The following is an 11,138-nucleotide window of genomic DNA, read 5'->3' on the forward strand; positions in this document are numbered from 1 at the left end:
AATTGGGGTGATGTTTTGATATTGACAGATCGGGAATCTGTCATCCAACAGCTGGGGTTGAGTCTACGGGACTTCAGCAAGTGTGGGATTGTGTCTTCGGGACTTCAGCAATGTGAGGTGAGTTACCTTCCAGTAGCGGTGGGTCTAAGGCCACAATGCCGACCCACCAGTAGGAGACGTGTGATAGATGATTGTCTCTGTGATATCATCTAGGTTTGCTACTACCTGATATGTTATATGCTAGCATGATATGTTATATGTGATAGTAGTAGAGTTCGGTTGTTAGGACCGAAGGGTAGTCAGACACCCAGATACGTCTGACAGTATGTGATGTTATGTTTATATGCTAACATGATCTGTTATATGAGTTAGAGGTAGTAGGAGGGGAGTAGTCCCCGAGTTCGGTTGTTAGGACTGAAGGGTAGTTCAGACACCCCAGATATGTCTGATAATATGTTATGTTATGATATGTGATAGTAGTAGTAGTAAGGGGGTGAAATAGTCCCCGAGGTTCGGTCGTTAGGGCTGAAGGGTAGTCAGCACCCCAGAATGGCTTGACACGGGTAGTTAGCACCCCAGAATGGCTTGACATGGGTAGTCAGCACCCCAGAATGGCTTGACACGGGTAGGACGGCACCCCAGAATGGCCGCATGGGTAGGTCGGCACCCCAGAAAGGCCGTACCGGGTAGGTCGGGCACCCCAGAAATGTCTGGCAGTATGTATGATATGTGATTGTATGGTATGTGGTACGATGGGGGAACTCACTAAGCTTTGTGCTTACGGTTTTCAGTTTTGGTTTCAGGTAGTTCGTTTTCAAAAGGAAGGAGCCGGCTTGATCGCAGCGCATCACACTATGGTTTTCCGCACATGAGATCTTTGGGATTACACTCTGATATTGTTTTATGATAACATGTTTGATTATTTCTACTTTGGTTTTGACATGACATAATATTACAGATGTTTTATTTCACTGTTGGTTTTAAAATAAAGTAATTAAAAATGAAAATTTTGGCCTGTATTTTTGGGATGTTACAGGTTGTAAATACCGTTGAATTTGCTGCACCGCTTTGTTATCATACCCCATTTGCTGCTCAACATGTCATTATTGCGATACGGGTTTTCTTTAAAATAGCGTGAAACTTGTTGAGCACCGCCCCCAATAAGCTCATTTTTTCATTCCATTTCCGCGAAGTTCGTCTTTTGAAGTAGCACACCAAGCCGCCGTAAAAGCGTATTCCTCCTCCGGTGTCCACCATTGTGGAACGTCTGTATTTTCTGTTTCTACTGCTATTGATTTTCCTTTTAATTTTCCTTTCCTTTTCTCTTTCTTATTACTTCCCGCTTCCACTTGAACTGATGGTTGTGTTGTAGGCGATGGTTGGTTGGTTGTTTGTTGCATCGAACCAAAAGTAGAGAAAAGATTTTGTTGTAAATTTGGGTTTTGACCAAATTGATTTTGTTGAACGTAAGGTGAGTTGGGAAATTGCAGTGGCGGTAAAGCGGGATTGAAAGCGGCACCTTGGTATGGGATTTGTGGTGAACCTTGAGACGACAAAAGGTTGAAATAATTTTCATACCCCGCAAATCCTAGAGGCGAGTTTGTGTTTGGGTTTGATGATGGAGGGGTGGGGGGGGGGGGGGGTGTTTGGGTTTTGCTCCATTTTTTGAAATTTTAATGAAAAATGTGTATAAGATATAGAGAGAATGAGAGAAAGATATATACAAATTTGAAATAAAGTATATATATATATATATATATATATATATATATATATATATATATATATATATATATATATATATATATATATTGGTAAAAAAGTAATTTTTTTTGAATTTGACCATTATCAAACGGTCTAAATGGGCAACGGTTAAGTTTTTGTGCGTTACATTTTGTTTCCATGGCAACGAGAACCGGACGACGAGATGCCACGAGTAGGGGGGGCGGTGTTCCCCCGTTACGACCGCATCGAGGACCGCCACCTCATCCTCGTTGCTCCTCGTCGAGGCCCATACCGTTTACTCTAAGTCTTTTATCCATCCATCCCTCCCCCCAAGAAAAAAATATGGTGTACATGTAGACGTGGGATACCCAAAATAATTGAGTTAACGAAGTATCCGTTTAATGCATTCTTTCAAGTTGTCGCTTCCAACTGTTTGGTCAAATGTCTAGCTGCGGTCAAAGAATAAGTTTCTTTTAACAGACTGCCAAAATCATGAAACAACATAAGAACTCTTCTGCAACCATGGTTCTTTAACAGTTTAACCCTTAACAGTATTTGAAAGGTCACACCGACCCTTAAAAAGGATTAGAGATCAATCACATTAATTATCTTAAACAAGGATATCTTTGTCAAAGAACTCACAACCTTTTTAGATAAAAAGTTATTATCAGTGGATTGAATGCACCATACATACCTGTTAACTGTTTGATAAAACCTGTCTACCTTAAAAGTCCTTTGAAAGGGTTTCCAAAGAAAAAAAAAATCTTTAGATTACCAAAATCTGTAACCAACCATGCAATCATTTTGATCCGCAGAAGTCTAACAAGATTTAGGAAATATATATCAAATTTGTATTTTTTTTTTCCTAAAAATTTCAACTACCAATTTTGTAACTCTATACTCGCAGCTATGGAGTCCATGCATGGTGGGTTTCTGGATCTACCATTTCGAAGTTGACAACTGTTTGAAAAGAGTCTACATGAGCTTTAGAAAAGAAAAAAAAATTGAGGTATTAATGAGAAGCTTTTAGTAGGTGAAGATGCCACATTTACTGATTTGCATGTTAGCGAAGCTAAGGATGTGGTGCAGTTGAGAGCTCAATCAATGAAAATAATGGTACATTACATTTTTTTTTTATTTCTTCTTCATCCCTCATTCATATATGGGTCCCTTACTCTCATGTGATCTTGTTCATATCTTTAGCAATGTCGGCAGCTAGCAGCCTCCATTGCCAAACTGTACTCAACACTCATTATATATACACATTACTAGTAACTGATCTAAGTACTCACTCAAAACTGAGACTTTTTTAGAAACCCTATCACTCTATCTTATATTCTTATGTGCCTATAATAAAGTAATGCAGGTTTATTCAGTCTGTAGGCCTGAAACCCTTTTGGGATTCTTGCTGATTTTAGTTTTTTCAGGGAATTTTTGTTATGGTTATGACAAGGTTGTGGAGGTAGTTGGGATTGGAGAATGTGCTGATTGTAAGGACATTAATATCAAGAGCACCCATGCTTTATCAGGTATTCTTTAATTACTCATTGCTGCTAGAGTTACAGTACAAATTAATGTTTTTCTGAATCAAAATGTTATGCAATGGAGGCAAACAATTGGACTTGTAAAATTAAGTGCTAGATGCAAGAAATAGCAAAATTAGTTTCACTTATTTGTCTATTGTAGCATCGTAGTTTCATTTTTTTTTTCTTATTAAAGCATGCATTCCCTTTCAAAATTCCATCTGGTTACTGCATTCTACTTCCAATTTCTTTTCTTATTAGAGCATAGTACTTTGAAAAAGCTATCTACTTATAGCATATAACAATGAAAATTGTTTTATAATAAACAAATTAATGAAAATACGATTTTAACTTCATTTAACCCTTTATTTGATTAGATAAAATGATAGTAAAAGTGTATATATTTGGTTTTGTTCAGGGCTTAAAGTAACGGTTGACTGCAAGCTTGAGAACGGGAAGCTCAAAACAAAAGGCGTGGGAGAGCTCGATGGTGAAGGGAACTTCAAGATCTCTCTTCCTCAAGAGATCTTAAAAGATGGGAAGTTGACAGAAGAATGTTATGCGCAACTTCACAATGCAGCAAATAAACCATGTGCAGTTCATGATGGTTTAGAAGCCACCAAGATCACTTTCCTGTCAAAATCCGACCAAAAACACACCTTCCAACCTGTCGGAAAACTTAAATTCTCATCAGCTGTGTGCACTTCTAAATTCTTCTGGCCTTATTTTAAGTATCCTCCTCTACCAACACTGCCACCTTTGCCCAAAACGCACCCATGGTTTGGCCACCATTTTCCTCTTCCTCAATTTCCACCAAAGGTTTATCCATCATTCCCATTTCCACCAAACACACCATCACCTACTCCTGTTTATGACCCACCAGTTGTTGAGACTCCCCCTGTTCCAGTATACAATCCTCCTCCGGTTGTTGAGACTCCCCCTGTTCCAGTATACAATCCTCCTCCGGTTGTTGAGACTCCCCCTGTTCCAGTATACAATCCTCCTCCGGTTGTTGAGACTCCCCCTGTTCCAGTATACAATCCTCCTCCGGTTGTTGAGACTCCCCCTGTTCCAGTATACAATCCTCCTCCGGTTGTTGAGACTCCCCCTGTTCCAGTATACAATCCTCCTCCGGTTGTTGAACCACCACCAGTTTACAATCCTCCTCCGGTTTACAATCCTCCTCCTGTTTACACACCAACACCAAAGCCAGAACCACCAGTAGTCAAGCCTCCTTGTGACCCAAAACCAAAGCCACAGCCACCTGTCTACAAACCTGCTCCCATTCCGGTTTATAAGCCAAAGCCAAAGCCGCCAGTCTACAAGCCTGCTCCCGTCCCAGTTTACAAGCCAAAGCCAAATCCAGAGCCTCCAGTCTACAAGCCTGCTCCCATTCCGGTTTATAAGCCAAAGCCAAAGCCACCAGTCTACAAGCCTTCTCCCATCCCAGTTTACAAACCAAAGCCAAATCCAGAGCCTCCGGTTTACAAGCCTGCTCCCATTCCAGTTTATAAGCCAAAACCAAAACCGCCTGTTTATAAGCCTGCTCCCGTTCCAGTTTACAAACCAAAGCCAAAGCCACCCGTTTACAAGCCTGCTCCAGTTCCGGTTTACAAGCCAAAGCCAAAGCCGCCAGTCTACAAACCGGCTCCGGTTCCAGTTTACAAGCCAAAACCAGAGCCACCGGTTTACAAGCCAGCTCCGGTTCCGGTTCCAGTTTACAAACCAAAGCCAAAGCCGCCAGTCTACAAACCTTCCCCTGTTCCAGTTTATAAGCCAAAGCCTGAGCCACCGGTCTACAAACCTGCCCCTGTTCCAGTTTACAAGCCAAAGCCAGAGCCACCGGTTGTCAAGCCTCCTTGTGACCCAAAACCAAAACCAGAGCCACCTGTCTACAAGCCTGCTCCCGTTCCTATTTACAAACCTAAGCCAGAGCCGCCAGTCTACAAGCCTTCTCCAGTTCCAGTTTACAAACCGGAGCCAAAACCGCCTGTTTATAATCCTTCTCCTGTTCCAGATTACAATCCAACACCAAAATCACCATTGCCTCCGGTAATAGACCCACCTTCACCAAAGAAACCTTGCCCACCATTTTCTCTCCCAAAGCTTCCTCCTTTGCCCACCATTCCTCCAAAGTATTTCCATCATCACCCCATCCTAGGAAATCATCATCATTTGCCCACCATTCCTCCAAAATATTTTCATCATCCCATTCCTTCCCTACCTCCTAAGTACTCTCATCCTTAATTAAGACTTTGCATGCTATCAACAAACAAATAAAGACTTCATGATTGGAAACAATTTGAGAAGATTATGCATAGAGATTGATAGATCCGGCAAAGCGATTAGGATTTCGTTTGTGCATGAATGTGTATCATGTGAAGATATTCAATGGGTTTTGTAAAGTTTCAAGTTTGCATTTATATTGTATCGATTGAATCAATAATTGTACTTTTTAACTAAAAGAAGTTATTATTTAAAGTTGTGTCTACGAGTGTATTGTAAGCCTTTTTCTCGTTAATTTTCAATGCCATTTTTTATTGCTTTTAGTTGATTGCTTGCGTAACAATAAGAGTTGTGAAGTTATCAAAAGCCATGACATCCGGTAGCAATTTGATCAATAGAGAAGAATTCGAGATGGCCAAAGCTTGAAACTTTCAATTGTGCCTTGAAAATTGGGGAAGAAAGTGTAATATAGCTAATTAGAAGTAATACGTAAACTACCACCAATTACAAATATATACAAGAAAATATATATTATAACACGTGCATTATAATACGTAAAGGGCAAAATCGTAAATAAGTCCTAATATACAATCCAAGTTCAACAAACCCCTCCTACATAAAGGTAACCGCACGATGCTGCCACGTGTCCATACGAACAATTGAGATTCACTTGCTGAGTTGATCTACCGTGACAGTCGACTATATAATTACACCTTGTGTTTTTTACTGTGTGTAAAAGTGTAGAAACGCGGTGAAAGTAATTAAGGGCAAAATCAACAATGGCAAATCCTAGGGTTTTCTTCGATATGACCGTCGGCGGTTCACCGGCCGGCAGGATTGTGATGGAGCTGTTCGCTGACACAACTCCAAAAACAGCAGAGAACTTCCGTGCACTCTGCACCGGTGAGAAAGGAACCGGTACTTCCGGCAAAAATCTGCATTACAAAGGATCGTCATTCCACCGTGTGATCCCCAATTTCATGTGCCAGGGCGGTGATTTCACCAGAGGTAACGGCACCGGCGGTGAGTCCATCTATGGTAACAAATTCGCCGACGAGAATTTCAAAAAGAAGCACACCGGTCCGGGAATCCTCTCCATGGCCAATGCCGGTCCGAATACCAACGGATCTCAGTTCTTCATCTGTACGGAGAAAACCGAGTGGCTCGATGGAAAACACGTCGTGTTCGGAGAGGTTGTTGAAGGAATGGACGTCGTAAGGGCGATCGAGAAGGTTGGATCCGGAAGCGGAACCACCTCTAAGCCCGTCGTTATTGCCGATTGTGGTCAACTTTCTTAGATTCATATCTATTTCCTGTTTTTAATTTCTCAATTTTGATTTAATTGTGTCCATCGTATCGACTATCATGGTGGTGTTATCTAGGGTTTTGTACTGGTTGTGTTAAGGGTTTATATCTAAGTTGATGGTTAATGATATGAACTACTTGGTACTAAATAAAATTAAGTTTTCCAATTCCGTTGTTTGACCAGAGATTTTGTACAAATCCTTTGTATTCCATGATGGCTTTCATATATCTAAAAAAAAAAAGTTACCATGACAGAATTACCCTCCCACATGTTCTTGACAATTCCAAATCATCAACACTGCAAATATTCTCGCAACTGAGGCGCAGACTTTGGAGTGGCACGCTTTAAATCAATGTAACCATGTCCTGGTTAGTAATTTGGACTTAGCTGAGAAGGAGAATGCTAAGTTGAATCGTATGATAGGAGAAGATTGTTCTTCTTGAGCAAGAGAAAGTGGAAGCTGTTTACCAAATGGAGAAGAAGGCTGTAGCAATGATGACAACTGATTCCAAAGAGCTGGATAGTTTCAAAGCCGAGGTTGTGAGTGAGCGTTTAGACGCCCTTTAAGTGTATGCGTTATGGGTATCAATTTGCTCGGTATGGGTGTGAAAAAGAATACCAGAGATAGTTGGAAGAAATTTCCGTTCTTCATATGCACAAATTAGGTTACAGGAGAATACATTTATACAAGAGAGTTCTACTAAACTAACAACTAATTAGCCGTAACTATAGGATCTGGAACAACTACAACAATTATCTGCAAATGTATGACTTATCTTCTCCTAGAATTGCTCTCGCCAACACTCCCCCTTAAGATGGAGAATGTAAACATTCACAGCTTGCTAAGAGAGCAATGGAATGATCTTCCACACACCGCTTTAGTTAGCATATCCGCTAGCTGGTCACTCGAGGCAACATGTGGAAGTTCTACAGTCTTTCTTTCAAAATCATCCTTTATGAAATGTCTGTCGTCAATCTCAACATGCTTCGTCCTATCATGTTGCACTGGATTGGTTGCAATCTTCACTGTAGCTTCATTATCGCAATACAACTGCATTGAAAATCTTTGTTCAATTCCAAGATCACGCAGGATCCTTTTTATCCAAAGCAACTCACAAATACCATGCACCATCCCTCTAAATTCAGCCTCAGCACTGGACCTTGCCACAACCTTCTGTTTTTTACTTCGCCAGGTAGTGAGATTTCCGCCAACAAACGTGAAGTAACCGGATGTAGATTTTCCATCATTTCTATCTCTTGCCCAGTCTGCATCTGAGTAACCAAATACACCATTGCCTTTATTTTTATTTTTTCCAAAAAACAAGCCTTTTCCTGGAGAAGACTTGAGGTACTTCAGAATTCGATACACTGCATTCATATGGTCTTCACTTGGTGATTGCATAAACCGGCTAACTACACTTATTGCATAGGCAATATCCGGCCTTGTATGAGATAAATAAATTAACTTCCCGACTAGCCTTTGGTACCTTTCTTTATTTGTCGGGACTTGTTCTGATGAACCAGAGAGTTTGTGATTTACTTCTATTGGTATGTCTACTGGCTTATAGCTCAACATACCAGTTTTAGTGAGAAGATCCAGAATATATTTTCTTTGACACATAGAGATTCCATTTTTAGATCTTGCTACTTCGATTCCAAGGAAGTACTTTAGTGGCCCGAGGTCCTTAAGCTCAAATTCCTTCTCAAGAAGTGATAGGAGTTTGTTTATTTCATCAGGATCGTTTCCGGTGACTAGCATATCATCTACATACACAATTAAGGCTGTAATTTTTCCGGTGTTCTTCACATATAGAGTGTGATCGGCATCACTCTGTTTATACCCTATTTTCTTCATAAAATTAGAAAAACGTCCAAACCATGCTCGAGGTGACTGTTTCAAACCATACAATGCCTTCTTGAGCTTACACACTTTCCCATTATAGTTTATTCCTGGAGGCAAATCCATATAAACTTCATCTTCCAAACACCCATTTAGGAAGGCGTTTTTCACATCAAATTGCTTAAGTGACCAATGCTCATTTGCTTCGATTGATATTAAAATTCTGATCGTATTCATTTTTGCGACAGGTGCGAATGTATCCCCATAATCAATGTCGTATTTCTGCGTATAACCCTTCGCCACAAGTCGTGCTTTATACCGATCTATGTACCCTTTTTCATCCAGCTTTATTGTGAATATAAACCTGCATCCCACCGTCTTCTTTCCCGGAGGGAGTTCCACGAGGTCCCACATATCATTTCTTTGTAATGCCTCCATTTCGTTGTTCACAATAGTTTTCCACTTGGGGTCTTTCAATGCTTCTTGTATGTTCGTAGGAATAGTGACAGTTGACAATTCCATCACTATCAGGGCATGTGAGCTTGCTAATTTCTGTTGCGAAACAAAGTTATTGATGGGGTACTTTGACTTTGCTCTCATATCAGGTTCATACTGTTTCTTCGGTACTCCTCTATTGATACGAGGAGGCAATCTTGATTCCTTTTCTGTTTCGGTTTCCTGTACAACATTATCAACAAAAACTTCATTATTGTTATCATTTGTATCTTCTTGTGACGATTCTGGCATGGTGGTGGTTGTACTATCTTGCATTCCTTCCTCTTCTGTGGTTGTACTATCTTGCACTCTTTCCTCTACTTCTTCGATTAAGTTTTCTCCTGGAGTATCTATCGTGAGCTCATCTACGTCTACCCTTCTTTGATATGTGTTCGCTTCATCTATACTCTCCCCCTGATGCAGAGACACATCTCCACAGTAGGGTTCAGACTCATGGAATGCAACATTCCGAGTTACATGCACTGTACCAGTCTTGGGATCGTAACATTTATACCCTTTTTTTCTGCATATTCAATAAACATACATTTAACAGCTTGTGGTTCAAGTTTACCAATATTTTGGTGAACATATGCACTACAACCAAACACCCGAGGTTCTAGTTCATTATGTATAGGCAAATTTGTGAGCTCTTGTAAATTTCCTAATGGAGTTTTAAATTCAATAACACTTGATGGTGTTCTATTCATTAGGTAAGCTGCTGATCTAACCGCTTCTCCCCAGAATTTCTGAGGTACTTTCATGTCAAACAAAGAAGCCCTTACAATTTCGAGTATTTGTTTGTTCCTTCTCTCGGCTAAGCCATTTTGCTGCGGTGTTTTTGTGCATGAGGTTTGGTGTCGAATATTATTTTCTTTACAGAATTGATGCATCCTGTGGTTTATGTATTCGCCTCCGTTATCCGATTGAAGTATTCGGGTTTCTTTTTGATAAAAGGTTTTCACTGTATGATGCAATTCTTGAAAGACCTGAAAAACCTCATCTTTAGTATTCATAATAGATACCCAAATCATTCTTGTTCATTCGTCAATAAAAGTAACAAAGTATTGGGCACCATTTGGTGTATGCACTTTTGTGGGCCCCCATACATCAGAGTGGATTACCATAAATGGAATAGAAGATTTATTATCACTAGAACTATATGAGATCTGTTTGCTTTTGGCTAACTCACACACACCACACTTAAACTCATGATCCATTACATTTAACAATAAACCAGGTTTCAACTTCCTAAGATAAGTAAAAGACAAATGCCCTAATCTCATGTGCCATAACCATGCCATGGGTTTATTTGCTTGCTTCACTCTAGTATTCAAGGCTTGACCTTCATGATTCTCTTCAAGATAGTACAATCGTCCACGTCTAGTACCAAAGCCAAGAATCCGATGAGTCACTATATCCTGAAATACACATTCATTTGGCCAAAAAAATCACGTAACAATTCAAAGCTTCTGTAATCTATCTAACTGATAATAAATTCGAGGATAGGGATGGAACCACAAGAACTTTATCGAGATCCATAGACCTTGTCAATCTAACTGGACCTTCACAAGTTACCTGTGCCACATCACCATTTGCAGTGTGTATTTTTTGTTGTTTTGGAACATGTGAAGTGGCTAACTTAGACAAATCGTTAACCATGTGATCAGTGGCCCTGTATCTATAATCCAAGTATCATTCTTTGTAAAATTATGTGGGTACATACCAGTGGATGTGTGAGCAGTAACTGGGATATTTGTTTCATTGGCAGGGGCTGTAGTGGCTATTGTGGCTTGACTGATTTTCTTCCTTGGCTTCTTTGTAAAGTCCCACCAATCTGGGTAACCGATAATCTCGTAGCATTTGAGTTTAGAATGTCCTTCTTCGCCACACTGGGTACACGAAAATGTGTTTTTGTTGTTTGAGGTTCTTCCTTTTTTAGGCCGATTTCGAGTAGCCAAATGAACCATACCATCAGGCTCAGGTACCTTTTCTTCCATAGTTTGTCTTTGATTTCGATCCTTTC

At 40.2% G+C, this 11,138-nt stretch overlaps 2 protein-coding genes across 2 annotated transcripts; both read left to right on the forward strand.

Annotated features, from left to right (window-relative positions):
- Nucleotides 1-3,002: 3,002 nt before the first annotated feature.
- Nucleotides 3,003-5,739, forward strand: LOC111884267 (proline-rich extensin-like protein EPR1). The gene is made up of 2 exons (XM_023880580.3): nt 3,003-3,254; nt 3,667-5,739. The coding sequence occupies exons 1-2, from the start codon at nt 3,086-3,088 to the stop codon at nt 5,493-5,495; spliced, it is 1,998 nt and encodes a 665-aa protein (XP_023736348.2). The 5' UTR covers nt 3,003-3,085; the 3' UTR covers nt 5,496-5,739.
- A 287-nt stretch (nt 5,740-6,026) lies between these two features.
- On the forward strand, nt 6,027-6,946 carry LOC111884268 (peptidyl-prolyl cis-trans isomerase). The gene has a single exon (XM_023880581.3). It carries the CDS (start codon nt 6,254-6,256, stop codon nt 6,770-6,772), a length of 519 nt encoding a protein of 172 aa, XP_023736349.1. The 5' UTR covers nt 6,027-6,253; the 3' UTR covers nt 6,773-6,946.
- Nucleotides 6,947-11,138: the final 4,192 nt, after the last annotated feature.

The sequence above is a fragment of the Lactuca sativa genome, chromosome 3, assembly GCF_002870075.4.
Source record: "Lactuca sativa cultivar Salinas chromosome 3, Lsat_Salinas_v11, whole genome shotgun sequence".
Classification (NCBI taxonomy): domain Eukaryota; kingdom Viridiplantae; phylum Streptophyta; class Magnoliopsida; order Asterales; family Asteraceae; genus Lactuca; species Lactuca sativa.

Coding starts and splice junctions, on each gene's coding strand:
- LOC111884267 (XM_023880580.3), top strand. CDS start 3,086: ATGCAGGTTTATTCAGTCTGTAGGCCTGAAACCCTTTTGGGATTCTTG. Junction 3,255..3,666: donor GAGCACCCATGCTTTATCAG/GTATTCTTTAAT, acceptor GGTTTTGTTCAG/GGCTTAAAGTAACGGTTGAC.
- LOC111884268 (XM_023880581.3), top strand. CDS start 6,254: ATGGCAAATCCTAGGGTTTTCTTCGATATGACCGTCGGCGGTTCACCG.